The 14,993-nt window shown below is 49.5% G+C and overlaps 1 protein-coding gene across 4 annotated transcripts in view; it reads left to right on the forward strand.

Moving 5' to 3' along the window:
• The window catches only part of LOC144155211 (uncharacterized), a 55,654-nt gene that overhangs the window by 12,381 nt on the left and 28,280 nt on the right, over positions 1 to 14,993 (forward strand). For all 4 annotated transcript variants that reach the window (XM_077686519.1, XM_077686524.1, XM_077686520.1 and 1 more), the window contains exons 4-8: positions 309 to 625; positions 5,437 to 5,605; positions 6,871 to 7,041; positions 9,550 to 9,740; positions 13,550 to 13,749. In XM_077686519.1, the coding sequence (XP_077542645.1) occupies positions 309 to 625; positions 5,437 to 5,605; positions 6,871 to 7,041; positions 9,550 to 9,740; positions 13,550 to 13,749 (1,048 nt within the window). The remainder of the gene's footprint in view (positions 1 to 308; positions 626 to 5,436; positions 5,606 to 6,870; positions 7,042 to 9,549; positions 9,741 to 13,549; positions 13,750 to 14,993) is intronic.

Below are 14,993 nucleotides of genomic sequence, written 5' to 3' on the forward strand. Positions count from 1 at the left end.
AAAGACTAGCTGCACTAACAACTTGTTCAGTGGTTAGTTGGTGCATAATAAGGATGGATGTAAAAAACTAGGCAAATGGAATGGGGTCTTGGGTTTAATTCTGTTTGCACAGCTTCTACAATTGTCAAGCTGCTCTGCTGTCACAGTTCCAAAGTGGGTATAACTTGCGGTATGGGCATGTTGCTCTTGTTGGGAAGGGGCCACTGGAGTGTGATGGGGGCTCTGCATTAACAGAGGAGGAGAGGGAAACGCCCTGTAGCAAGTTCAAATGGTTGGGTGCTGAGCCGTCGTCCCTTGCCCCCCTGCAGGACACGAGCAGCCTGCTGCAGGAGCCCAACTCGATGCTGGTGCGCATGCTGCACATGACGGTCAAGGAGGAGCAGTCATGGCTGGGCGCCCTGAGCGGGGGCAGCCCCTGCTCGGGGGGCGAGAGCCCCTCGTCCAGCCGGGCCAGCGCCAGCCCCCCGCCCCTTACGCACTCCCCCCGGCGCGGGGGTGCCTCGCCCCTGGCCGTCTCGGAGGAGGCCACGCTGGGCGATGCACCCGAGCCCTCGGAGGCACCGTCGACGTCGCGCACCTCGCACGATTACCAGAACCTGCAGACAGCATTGCGGGCGCTAATCAAGTGAGTCCTGGGGAGCTGGGAACCAATGAGGCAGCGTTGCTTGTACTGTGGAAGAAGGGGGGCAGGGGAGAAAAGAAGCTGAGTTGCTCCACCTGCACTATTAGGGATACTGACAATTCTTTCTTGCGCCCTATGACCAGCAGCAGTCTTAAGTGCTGAAAGCAATGTATGTCACTCCATTCGAGACATTGCTTCGTTAGAGTTATACTCATGCCAGTTGTAAAGCAAACATCAGTCAGATAATCTTCATAACAAGGAAGGGGAAAGAAAGGATGGCGATTCACAGCAATATACCTAAGCACTTGTGCCACAGCCACACTAATTGGCCTGATTGGCTGAGGCAGACAAGCATCTGCAAATTAAAGTACCGTATAATGCGGAATATAGGTCGAGGCGGAATATAGGTCGACCCCCTTACCTTGTAGCCGAAAAATGCAAAAAAAATAATTAGGTATCAACCATTGTTTTATTGAGACTATAACTTGTTTCGTCTCAGATTACTCATTTAAAACTGTCTGAAGTATCGTTGGACGACTGCTTCTGGCTCGCTGTCGCCCACACAGCAGGTCGTCCTCGGTGCAGTCCAGGGAATTGCTTATGCAGCACTTCTTAAACACTCGCAAGACGATGTCATCGTGAAGCGAGCGCAAAGCATGGGACACTCGTTTGCAGACCGGAGCGACAGCCAGTCTGTGCAGGCGGTCAGCAAACACCTTGGGGTATCCATTCGTAGAGACATCGCACGATGCTAGCGGGCAAAATTTGCCCCTTTGTACAGCAGTACAGGTGCACAGAGCAGCGCCCATGAAACGAAGCCTTCCGAGCGTTGCATACCGAGAGCGGCCCCTTCAGCTAACGCCGCTAGCATCACTTCTTTTGGCGATACCGAACTGGCGCAAGGCAGACACGTAATTGGCCCTGGAAAACCCCCAACTTTTCTTTTACATGCTGCTGTAAACTGGCACCAAGTGCCTAAACTCATTATGAGCAAGAAGAAAATTGCACGCACACATTCGCCGACAGCGAGAGAAGCAACAAAACAAAGATGGCGTCGCGTCCGATTGATGGTGGTGGCGATGGTGCCTTTGGGGTTTGGATGGGCTCGATGGGCTGCCCGGTCGCCAGATGACAACTGCCAGTGACTGCAATATAGGTCGAGGGGTGACTTTTCGGCAAATTTTTCTGTAAAAAATCTCGACCTATATTCCGCATTATACGGTAGTCTTGTGGGCTTGCAGCCCGACTCCATGTGGTTAGCGGTTCAGAGTCATTTTATTATGTTTGATAAGGCAAATTAAAAGCGGCTGTATTGCAAAGACATGGGAAATCGCTTGATTTCAGTGCAAAACTCCAAATGTCAAGGACATTGCACCGTCACTGAGTGAGTCTCATAATAGTGCAACCTCATTTAAAATTGGAAGTTTGTGTATTAATTGGGCCCCCTCATTTTCTTAGAGGAGCATTGAGGATTAAGGTTGGCAGGGTACAAGGTGTGCGTTAAGATTTATGTCTTCTGTGGCCACCACTATCCACACAAGACAAAGAAAAAATGGAGGCATACATAGTATCTGTGGTTGTCAACAAATGAAAGTGGCCAGGAATGGATTGTTTTGTTGTGGTAGTGATCTGTGGTATTTGTGGTGGGGGTCTGACTCGGACAATCATCCACACTCGGCTGCCGTGTCCACAGTGCCGGCATGGGAGGCAGGCAAGACACAAAGGCAGCTGATGCCAACCTCAAAGGGGGTTTATTCTCGAGACCACCCTAGCGCTCCTGTCTTCTTCGTCGTCGACACGTCCCACATTGCTTGAGCAGCCGTAGTCGTTGGACTCCAGCGCTGCCAGTGGATGATGGTCGGTCCAGGCTGGAAGGGAAGGAGCCAGGTTGCTACGCCGCCGCACGCTATGATGTCTGTAACCAGTCTCCGCTCGTCGCAGCCATCCGGCTGTGTTGAGTGCCGCAGCTGAAGTCCCTTCTCCCACCATCCGCACACCATGATGTGCCAAGGCGGTGGCGCCATCTCACGGGGCGCAAGCGAACCCTACCGCCGCGGCCGCTGTTGTCGAAGGCCCGCGCGGACAAAAGCTGCGCCATTGTACTTGTCTCGGAGTGCCTCAGGTGCATCGTCCGCTAACCGCGTACAGAGTTAGGAATGTGGGTTTCCACAATTCCCACACTCCTCCTCCCTAAATACTGGGTGCCACTTGAATTCAAATTGTGCCGTGCTGCACAAGAGTCGTTCCCAAACCTCAAGTTACAAAACACGCCAACAAATGTTCACCATATGATGCCATCACCGCGAAGCTTGTTTGACGAAGCTGCAAACCTGTTGCGCTGGCCCAAGTCTGTCGTGGTTGGGAAGCACAGCAGGTTGGCAGGTCCAGGAGTAGCTGGCAGCCGCATCTGATGAATGTGGAGGTCGCTGGCTGATGCGACCCCCACTCCCATCTTGAGGCTTTCTCCCCAATGGCAGCAGCCTCAACGGCTGCTCGAAAGCTCGCGCCGCTTGCTTAGGCGCCGGGTCCCTCCACCTCCTGGGTTCCGTGGCTGCTTCGGGAGCTGGTCCTCCCAAAAGGCTGAGTGGGTTGTCCCGCTGGGGGGTGGCCCGGAAGCAGGGGGGAGGGGGTGCAGCAGCTGGTGGCAGCTCAACACACTGTGCTTAGTGCTACCTTCACTGGCAGACCCCACCGGAACGTTCAGCTGGCCCGTCCTCGCTGCCCATGGCGGTGGTGACTGGTCATTGGTGCGATTCCCAGTGCCATCCGTGCGCGGGGCGGGTCGGGTATACTGTATCATCCGATGCGAGCGATTCCCATTCTTGAGGGAGGAGCAGCAGATTTCCACCAACTCCTGTCACTGGTGGGAAAGCCTACTTAGAAGCAGCTCGTCTGACTTAATGCAGGTTTTGGCGTTGAGATACCCATTCGAGTTTTCTTTGGGTGCGTTACTCGGCAAAGCTGCATTAGTGTCAAGCAGGTAGGGCTACAACTTACTCGCAGCAATACCAGGTGAGTACAGCCACCATCAACCGCTATACTAGTGGCTTACGGGCGCACACTCACACCCGCACGCACGCACACACACACACAAACACCCCCGGTCGCAACAATACCAGCTGCACTAGACCCAGTGCTCGCCGCAATCTGAGTGGCTTACGGGCGTGTGCATACGCACTCCCAGAGTCGTCTGAGGTCCCTCTCTTACAAAGACTAACAATCACTTCGCGACAAAACGAGCTTCCTGCTCACGCGAAGCTCTTCCAGCCTGAATGCGATCTCACGCAGAACCTTCCCCTCCTTTCCAACAGCAAGATGCATGCACCCAGTAGTGTGGGGACTATTTCGTTGCCCATCGCACCACCCGCAGCGAAAAGGAAAGACTGACCTTCAACGTCCACCTCGCTCTTTGTCGGATGTCACATCGGCCACCGAACCGCTGTAGTGAAGGATTTATCGTGCGCTTTTGTGTACTCTCAACTGCTACATCTTCGGAGGCAGAGTCTGCCACACCATATGGGGCTTGGGGGACAATTCATCGGTGCCGCTGGCGCATCTGTGCAAGTACGGTGCGGTGAGGGAGCCGACCCGCCGTCATGTTGAAAGTAGGCCTACGTGCCTTCAGCCTCCTCTGGTTGCTCCACTTGCTGGCATTGGTTGCCATATTGCATGGGACAACACAATGGGACAACTTGAGATTAGAAAGCACGTAATGTACAAGCACTACGGGGCTGCAGGCATGGCACAGGTATGAAGGGGAACGTCCTTCCTTCATAAATTGTGAATGAGCTGTGCCCCATTTTGAAGTTGTCAAAAGAGATGGCAAGATTTCTGCGTATCACTTCATATTTTAGATGCAACGCATCTCTTTCACCCGCCTTGTCCCTCCGGCGTAGTCCGGCGGTGTCCGCATCCCTCCCCCATTTTCCTCGCCGCGCCAGCTGCGCGCTAGCGCCGCTCTCACGGCAGCGCCATCTGCGTGTTAGCGCTCGGCTGCGCTCGCTCCGTCGCCGTGCCAGCTGTGCGTGGGTGCGGGTTTACACATGCGCATGCGCTGCTCTGCGCTGCTCTGTGCTGCTTTCTCTCATTCCCCTCACCGTACATATAAACGTGGTAACTGCGCCGCTCCGCTCAGTCATTCCGCCGGCGCTCCTCCGATGACATCCTCCGGTGACCGCCGATGATCTGAAATGGAGACTAAAAAATTTACACCATCTTCCCGCGAGGGGAACCATGGGGTAGATGCGACGCATCGGGGTTGAACATGCTGCGTAAATAGGACACACAACAACAGCAATCCACGCGCTAACATAACGGAAACGCAACGGCAACCCCCGATGCGTCTCATTTACCCCATGGTTTCCCTCGCGGGAAGATGGTGTAAATTTTTTGTGTCTCATTTGCTTTTTATGTGGGGTAAAAGAGGAAACCAAGAAAATGAAAGCAAGTGAAGTTAAAACTGAGGGGAAGCTCCCCTTGAAGAAATGCCTGAAGCTTATTCTGCATGAGGAAGTAGTGCGCTACATTGAAGCACCCGTGAAATTGACTGCTTCGGGTTTGTCTGGCCTTGGCATACCAGTGGTTCTAGGCTGGGACAAACTTGACACCTCCGACCTATCTTTGAGCTTGAGTTTGGCTATTTTGTGGCTTGGAGGCCACAGATTTGGCACTCCTTCACTGGAGCCGTCTGGCATTGGAATCTATTCATAATGATCAGCACTTACTGTGTCGTGCAGCTCCAGTCAGTGAGAGACACGCCTCGCTGACATTCTCGTATTTTAAGTGTTTGCCACTTTTTTCATCGTTCCATGCAGGGAGGTGACGCAAGCCTCGCCCCAGGAGCCCCACGTGACCCCCGCCAACATTTGTGGAGTGGCCAAGAGCTTCCTCTCGGCAGACTCTAGCTCGAATCGTTCTGCGGGACTTTTTGCTCCACCTGTGTCAATAGTGTCCAAGGGTGGAATTACCAGGAGAGTCAGTCAGGTCAGTGATTGACTCTTGATGCTTATCATTGTGTGGTGTTAGGAGAAACAGGTGTGGTGTAGTCAACCCTAGCTGGCAGTCCCAGCCTTTTATTAATGTGCCTCAAAGAAAATAAGGAAGAGCGCTTATAGGTACAAGGGCTGAAGTGAGGCAGACAAATAGTTTGTTTTGGTAACATCAGCATTCACTGACTTGGAATTGATCTTGGCATTTATGTGAGCCTTTAAAATTTGTATAGTAGTCTTTTCTTTTTCTTTTCTATGTAATATAGGAGACACAGGTTGAAACACGTTAATGCCCTGTGGTGAGCAAAATTACAATTTTTGCTGGATCAGTTTTATGTTGGTTCAAATCTTGTGGCTGCTTTGCTCGAGAGCGTGAGAAGGTACGATGTGCTGTCACTCTAGCTATGATTCAAGCACGCCTTAATATTGAGCTCCTTGTAGCCCCTAGCTGCAAGCTGTCAGCATCATGCTTTAACCAAAGAACTTTGCTATAACAAATGTGTAATGTTCGAGCCACTTCATTAAAAAATTTTCGATCAAAAGGCAGTGTCCAAATTAAGTGCCTTTTTTCATCTCGTCTTTAGTTGCTGTGGTCATCTGCTGTACGGGGGCAATGGTGCGCTTAATTGTGTTTTTTATAATTGGGGTTGTCAATGCCTGATAGCTTGGAAAAGGACTTTATTGTGTGAACACATTTATCAAAGCAACTCCCAGTAATCAGAAATGAAAATCGACCAGTATATTATTCTCTGAGTGTAAAAAAACGAGTGAGAAGCCATGATACTGCGCCTTGTACCTCGACAAAATTCTATTTCTTTCCTGGGGTGCATAATGCTACTGACCTTCTGTAGGCATTTCAGTGTGTTTGCTGGCGACTTACTGCAGATGTGTTCAGCAGTCAGTCAGTTAACAATCCAGGAGTATTAAAATACAGAAACCAGGATGCCAACTTGACAGTGAGTGAGCACTAGCGTTTCTATGCCTTATTTTTGCCATGCTTGCAGTAGTGGAGGGCTACATATTTCATTGCTCAGTCTGAGGCAAATTAGCTAATCTAATGAAATGTAAAAAATTATATTTCCGTGAATTTCTTCTAACAAAATTTAATGGCCTGCTCTGTATTCAGTTGTTGATATTTACCACATTACTGGCCATGTGCTCCTGTGTTGCATCCTGGTTAGTGCAGCCAACCGAATGAGCATTACTGGCCAAACGGCACGTGTCTGTCCTGACATGGCTGGGATGCGCTGGCTCCTGCAGGTCCCCAAGCGCCCCACGCTGTACATGTCCTTCCCCACTCGGAGCCGTCGAGGTGACGTAGAGCTGAAGATTCTGTCCCAGCCAGAGGAACAGCACCGGGCCCGCTACCTCACTGAGGGCAGTCGAGGGGCCGTGAAGGATCGCACCGGAATGGGCTTCCCCACTGTCAAGGTGATCACATCGCCTTGGTCACTTGTATGACCATGGGTGCTCTGCAGCGCAGGTTGACATCTCCGGAAGGTCACATTGCAAGGATGAATTGCAAGCTTTCTAATGGGAAAGCATTAGTTGACTCGGAAGGTCGCAAATCTGGCACTCTGCGTAACCAAGAAGTTGCTCACAAAATTGCCGACAGCGCAATGAGTACGAAAGTGAACTTGTTGAATTGAACAGAAAATTAAGCACATTTGGGTCCGGGTGGGAATTGAACCCGAGGCCTCCAGAATGCAAGATGAGCACGCATTCCCAACACCATCCCAGCTCGATGACCCTGGGTAAAGGTGGACCTACCGAATGTGTTATGGCCTTCGACTTGGAAACGAGTGTTAGAGACGTGTACTGTTGGCCTACAGGCGTACGGGAGTAATTTGAGTAGCGATTAGGCAATTAGCAAAGGAAGTTTCTGGTAAATGATAAATAAAAATAAAAATTCAAAGGGAACAGAAATGCTGATGAAAATGAGAGGGCATGTTCGGTATTTGCACATCAATGCTTTCGCATTTACTACATTACAAGGAGCGTTTAGGTGTCCTAGTAATTTTTTACAACTTTATTGTGGACAGCAGTTATTTTCTCAAAGCAACAAACACATTTCTAAGCCAGTCGTAACGTCAAAAATTGCCCACTGCTTATGTTTTAGCTCATATTTAGTGCTTCGTTTCAAAGGGCGCTCGTAAGAGCATTCAGCCTATTTATACGCACTGCAGAACGAAGGGCTCTCCCATTAACTTCAACTGCTGCTATGCTGCGCTGTGCGATTCATTGCTTACCCTAAATTTTCTTATCTCATCCCTCCATTGATTTATCTATCTTCCCCTACGTCTCGTCTCATCTCCTTGCAGCCATTCATTTCCCTCATGGCCCACCAGCTCTAATTCTCCACATTACATCCACTTCTTTCTCTAGTTTAAGCTAGAATGCCTTCCACCCGAGTTAATTCCTTGATTCAATGCTCTCGTTTTCATTAATAAGGAAGGATGCAAGAATCATATAGCAAATAATGACCGAATTTTTTTTTTTTTTTTCGAATTGCATGTTTTATATTAAACTGTGTTTCCAAATTTTTTCCATTTAAAAGCATCCTGAAGGGCACAAAGAATGGTTAAATCAGCTGAAGTTACAATAGTTGTGCAAATTGACGAAAAAAATGGCAGTTTTCAGGATGCTGTATCTCCGGAATGACACCCGTGGGCACAGCTATCTTGGTATCGTTAGATCGGTCAAGCCATCTTGCATTTCCTGGCTGCTTTGTTTTTTCGTTGCTCATGAATGAAACAAAGCAATGGGTATCTTCTAAAGTGCAGTTAGCTCTCCAGCTGAGATGCGCTGAAACAGCCTCGATTGGGCGTCGCTATAATGAGTGAAGTGTCATGGCCACTACACGAGAGAAACTGTTCCGCACGTGTTTCACCCCGCTCTTTGGTGGACTGGCTGACGTGGTAGGCCAAGTTCCCATTTACTTCTCTTATTTGTTGCAGTACTGAATACTGACGTTACCACAACGGGAATGCTTAAGATCATGTGCCAGATTACGGGAAGTTGTGTGGCTTGAAAGCGAGTTCATTGAAAAGCACGTAGGGCCTACAAAGTGTGAAACACCCGCTGCTGTGGTTCAGTGGCTAAGGCGTTGTGTTGCTGAGCACAATGACGCGGGTTCGACCTCAGCTACTCTGGCTGCTTTCCAGGTGGAAATGCCCAAGTGTAGCACAAGTGTAGCTATGATTCCCAAGTGTAGCTAAAGTGTAGCTATGAGAATAGCCCAAGTGTAGCCTCGGCGCATTAAACCCCATAATCAATCAGTCAGTCAAAAGGCATATGAAGCATGGTATGCGTGTATGATCAGCTTCATAGAGGGAAATTTTGGTCTCGGTGCAGTCTTATAAAATGTTCAGTTATTGCTTTGTTTGACAGCAGGTTAGATCTTTGACCTGTGTTTGACCTTGAGAATAAAACAGTTGCCACATCAATAGCTGCGGTGTGCGCTGCATCGCATGATACCATAACTTGTTTTGATTGAAGTAGATAGTAATTAAGGTCTGTGAGGGGAAATTTATTCTAAAAATCGAGGTGGTGTACATAGCAACGTTACCCAACTTACGATAGTGGTAAATGTGTGCCTCGGGGATTGAAAGGCGAGGGTGAATGCACACCAAACGAGCCTTCACCTTGATTTTTGCAGCTTTGTCGTGCCACTACGCTCAATTGTGCAATGCACTCTGGGATTTAAAAAAAAATACAGTATTGAAAACAATTTTTCTCTCTTCCAATGGGAGCCCTGTTATGTATTGTTTACTTTAGCATTATTCTTATAAATAAAATCAAGTTAAGCATTTCTTGAAAGCCAGACAATTGCTTGTGTCTATGCTTGTATGTGCAGGTGTGCTGCAATAAATTTCTCTGCCGTGACAAATTTAAAAGCACCTGTTTGACTTAAACTTGTCACCGTGCGGACTGTTACAGTTAACCGGGCTGCAGGAGCAAGTGAAGCTGCTAGTTTTCATCGGCACGGACCAAGGCAAGGTACAGCCGCACATGTTTTACCAGGCCAGCAGGGTGTGCGGCAAAAATTCCACGCCCTGTCAAGAACGGCGTCTTGATGGCACGACAGTCCTTGAGATCGACATGTTGCCGTCCAAGGACATGACTGTAAGGTGAGTCTGAGCCCGCATCTTAGGTTGCCCACACTTTGGAAGCCAGTTCTTGCTGTTGTGTACAGTAAAATCTCGATGATATGATTCTGGGTGATACGAATTTCTGATAAGTCCCGACGAAATTGCATTGCTTGCTATGGGAAAAATTCCGGCTCTTACGAACGGACCTGAACGGCCTGCCGGATGATACAAACGTGCCGGCGAGGCGCCCGACTGCCGAGCGAGCAAGCAACGGCGACATACGGGCTCTCTCTCCCCTCTTTGTCGCTATTTTTCCAGGTACGGCCGGGCTGTTGTTTTCGGCTTGTGAAAACATGCCGCGCACTCCACAGGCGCACTGACGCCGCCGCGAAACCACCCGCACGCTGCGCGGGGCGTGGTTGGCCGTGGCAACATGGCGGTGGCTTCGGTCGCGAAGTGGTGCTGGGCGCTCAAGCAACCGCTTCTACTTTCGAAGCACACAAGAAGTTTCTTGTGCGGTAAATGAGCTAATAATGTGGCCGAAAACGGTGCTGTAAAACATAATCCGTGCCGCTAGTAAAAGTGCCCATGAAATATCTGCCGGGGTGCTAAGCCTAAACATCTCCAGCGGAGCCAGCCAGCTCTCTCGAGCGCTTCGAAACTGCCGCCATGAGGCCCACGCCTTCCCATTGACGCAAGTCGTCGGGCGCCTCCCACTGCCACGCGCGTCGCTCATCATTTTCTGATCGAGGCACATGCGGCCGTGGCCGCGGAAACGCCGATGCGCACGAATCGCGTGCAGAAACGCTCTTGTAGTGAGCTCGGGCACCGCGAGTAAGGAGGCGAAAGTCCAGAAAGGACCGCTCGGCGACATCGAGGTTAAAAAAAAAAAATCAGAAAAACGTCACGCGAAAGTAAGAAAAGAAATAAACGAAAACTTTTTTAGCGCTCAAATTTTTGGTCTGTGTTGGTTCATACGAATTTTGGATGATACGAATATTTTTCATGGTCCCGCAAGATTCGTATCATCGAGATTTTACTGTAGTTCTTTCATTGGTCAAGTATCATGGCACAGGCTACGTCCCCTTCCACAAAATTGTACTAGTCCTGACGAGAAAAAATTGTGTTTGTGAATTTGTTCTTGCTTGAGGAGGTGCATGTCTTAGCAGGGGTGAAACAGCTGTGGATATTTGCGTAGTTTTGGTACAGTTCCTTTTTCCTGTGCCAGGCTGCTCCAAAAGTATGAAAATAGTTAAAATTGCGTCAAACTGCACCAAAACAGCCTTAAAGGCAAGTATTTCAAGGCTCGCATCAGTTACAGTTGGAAAAAAGGCTGAGTTGACAACATGGTTTCCCAAGCAGTCGAAGTGGTGCTGTTCTTTGCTAAGACGGGGTGATCATCTTGATATCGCTAGGTCAGCTGAACCCTCATCGTCTGCCTTCCGGTCAATGCCCTTATCATTGCTCACTCGCAAATGCGCAAACGGCAAGAAAAGAAAGACTGTGAAATGAAGCAAACAATAGCTTCTGAAGCTTGATTTGCTCTGGGGCTACATTCGTCAAAACAGCCTTCCCGAGTGGGCATCGCTGTGGCAACAAAAAGCATGGCCACTGGGCGAAGTGGCTCCTGCGTAGTTCAAGCGCCCAGTGCGCCTTGCCGATCTTTTCCCTGGTTTAAGTTATGCGGTCAGTTGGATTCTGCGTTTGTCATTTTATCTTTTTTGGTACGGAATGGTGATGCTAACGGAGGGATATTGTTGGGAATGTGTGCCAGATTACGGGAAGTGGCACGGCTCGAAAGACGGAGTCCGTTGAAAACAACGTGGTGCTAATGACGACTTCGCCATGGCTCGTACTTGAGTGTAAAATGTGGTGCAGGCTTCTGCAATTGGGTTTTATGAAATGAACCCTTGTGCTGATTGCGATGTTGTAAAATGTTGAGTTATTGCAGTGTTTGACAGCGAGCTCATGAGCCTCGGGAATTGAACAATCGACACACCAAAAGTGGTTGTGTGCACTACGTCACCCCGACGTGTTGCAAGTGTGCCTGATAGAAGGACTGGAAATACTGGAAGTACTGCTGTTGAGGCCACTCATTAAGTTCGGAAGTTAATGCAAATGTAGTCCCTGACTCATTTGGCCACCAAATGTCATTCACTCTAAATGTCATCAGGTGATTTTCTTAGGACAAGATTACGAGTTGTGCATGGGTTCAGACTCTGTTATCTCAGCAGCGTGACCACGGGGAGTGAGCACCTTGCTCTCCATTAATTTTCTTTGCACATGCACTCATTTGAACTCTCTCTCTCTGATTGGACCGTGTGAAGTTGATTTATTTGCTGTGAAAAATATCTTTTGCGCACATTTCAGTTCATTTTTCTCATCGCAACACCCGTTTTTTTGGTGTTGTTGTACAGGAAGTCAGATGACAGATGATTCGCGCCTAAACGTTCATTTGCGGTTCGTCTTCTAACAGACATGGAGGGCCTATTTCAGCTCGTGGGCGAGGACGCCATCGCAATTCTAGACGAAGGCATGCCTGTGCTTATTACTTCGTGTAAAGAGTTCTAAGCAAGTACATTGGTTGTCCACGTGTCATGAATGAAAGTTTTCGTTTTATCCTCTGGAAAGAAAAGCTCTCCTGCAGCATTTTGGTGTTGTGGGCACTGCCAGGAAGGCCGGCAAACACGTCCGTGTCCGCATTGCACGTTCCCTGGAGTATGATAGAGTGAAACTTCTTGCGATTGTAGTAACTCTCTTCAGACTCCGAGGGTATAGAAATGCGGACATGGCACCCATAAATCGCGCCGATCACGTCCGGCAGTCCTCCACTTCCTCAAGGAACGAGAGCCTGGAACGCCCGCTTGTTGCGCTCCCGTTCTGCTCAATTGGGCCATCATATTGGGCCATCGTCTGCTGATAGAAATGAAAAATACGATGACTCTGTAGTCTGTGGCATGAACAGATGACTCGCTCACGTCGAATTTGTGGCCGATCATGTACATGGTACACGATGTACCGACGTACGACAGGGCAATCAGCTGTCTTCTGGGCAGGCATATGCATGCATTTTGGGGTGTCCTCGCAGTCCTTCGGGGAGAATTCGGAGTGTTCGAATTCGGCGACCAGGGCTGCCACAGTATGCCGCGACAGGCTAAACAGTCTCCTGAATCGAACTCCAGGTAGGTCGGCACGACGTTCTCCACGTAAAGGGGTACGCGGTGCCGTTCTTCCCGCTCGACCATTGCGAGGATGACGCACACGTCAAAGGCCTCTGTTCCGCCATTGTACTCTTCATCTGCAAGATGACGGCGGTCCCCACAGAACGTGTCGGTGAGAGCAGCGAGCACACTTCTTGCGTCGTCCGACATTTCGACGTTTAAACTGTAGCAGACGACCGAAAAAAAATTTGCTCTGCAGCGCTCATCGCGGCTGGATTTCTCCATCCCGGCTTCCGGTGTATCCTGAGGCACTCGAGCAACGTAATCATGACGCAACTTCCTGCCCAAGAGCAAGCTTCTGGCAGCTCGCGGGCTGCCAGACGGCCCATGAATCAAACAGGCCCATTGTAACTATGGCTATTGCATTAGAGTAAGGACAGATAGTAGCGAAAGTGTTGCAATCCTTTGGTACCTGTGTAGTTTTGCCATGGGAAAGGGTGAACCTCATGTGAAATGTTGAAGGACCCCTTTTTCAATATTATCCTGGCCACACCAATTTTCAGGGAGACCAAATATGTATTTATCCATCCCCAAGTGTGTGGCCTCTTGGACTGCCCAGCATGGCCACTGGCGTTTTCTTCTTCGGTGGTTGCCCCAGTCAGCCCTGTGCTTGTTCTCCTCCTGCAGCTGTGACTGCGTGGGGATCCTGAAGGAGCGCAACGTTGATGTGGAGAAGCGCTTGGTCCGCTATGGAGGCACGCGCAACAAGAAGCGAAGCACAAAGTGCCGCCTGGTGTTCCGTGTTGTACTGCCTGCGCAGCGAGCACAGGACAGTGGGGGCCTGCCTTCAGAGATTCTGCAGGTGGCTTCAGCACCAATCTTGTGCAGTAAGTGGAGCCTTTTGCTGGGCCTCACTCTGAAGACCCAGTAGTGCTCAGTGCCAGCGTAGCACAAATTTTTAAGCTGTGTATTTTTTTCTTTTTTAATAGGCACTTCTCGTGTGTTGTTTGAAACAATTTTATTTGCTGTTGCCGCTTGTAGTGGGTATTTTCGCAGCCCCCGCAACTACACTGTACCACTCTTTGTTGTGTGCTACTGTTTTGCTTGTACATTAGTCTCGGATCTTGTTGGAAATGAGCAGGATTGGAGCCCCCTTCTTGGGCCAGAATTATGAGACCTGGAATGGCTGATGCCAGTCTGCTTTGCTAAGCTGCATGGTGATGCCACAGTCCCCCCGTGGACTTTGGCATCGCACGTAACAGTGGTGGTCGGACCCTGTGCAGCAGCTAACTTCCATAACAGTTGCACCTTTTCCTTGCTGTTTGTCAGACCAATGGGGTGCACGCAGGCCCTTGTTTCCTTTTTCTTTTTTATTCTTGCCTGCATATTTACTCATTTAGATATTGCTCAATCTGGCTCCGAGTGCTCAATCTGGCTCCGAGTGAAAAAAGGAAGTGGAGTTTGGTTGGGTGGAAAATTGCAGAGAAACAACAGACGTACGCCACTAGTAGCAGTGTGGCTATTCATTGGCAGGATGAGAAGCAACGGTGGGCAGATACCTAGCTGGAGGAGGAATGAGGTAAAAATGGGGTTCAGGGGAGGGGATCCAGCTGATTCCAGATAGCAACTGCTGGAAGCCATTGGGACAGGCTTTTTTGCAGTGCACATCCAACGATTAATATATGTAGTCATCATTATTTATAACACATTGAATGCTTGTCCACAATTAAATGCACCATGCGCAAGGGTCCACGGTCCAGGGGCACAGGAGCTTGAGTCAAACAATTATGATCACTGGTAAGGCTGATTGCATGGTCTTTTCAGTTACATAGGCATTCTTGAAAGGGCTGTTGAGGGCATTGTTGACGCTTTTGCATTAATTAGAAACTGATCTGGGGCGGTATTCTCGAGTTTTGTCCCTTTTGCGTCCCTTTCAAAAGTGTCCCTTTTGGCGAGCTCTGATTGGCTAAAAGCAAACAACCGGAAGTGACGTAACGCAAGCGCGGCAAACCTATTGTCAACCTTTCTCCATGCTGCCAACGACCACTTCTTAACCGGAAGTACGTCATGATGAAAGGGACGCAAAAGGGACGTTTTCAAAAGGGACAGTTACGAGAATACCGCCCCTGTT

The sequence above is a fragment of the Haemaphysalis longicornis genome, unplaced genomic scaffold (genome assembly GCF_048455015.1).
Source record: "Haemaphysalis longicornis isolate Haplotype H1 unplaced genomic scaffold, Haemaphysalis longicornis Haplotype H1 scaffold_1, whole genome shotgun sequence".
NCBI lineage: Eukaryota > Metazoa > Arthropoda > Arachnida > Ixodida > Ixodidae > Haemaphysalis > Haemaphysalis longicornis.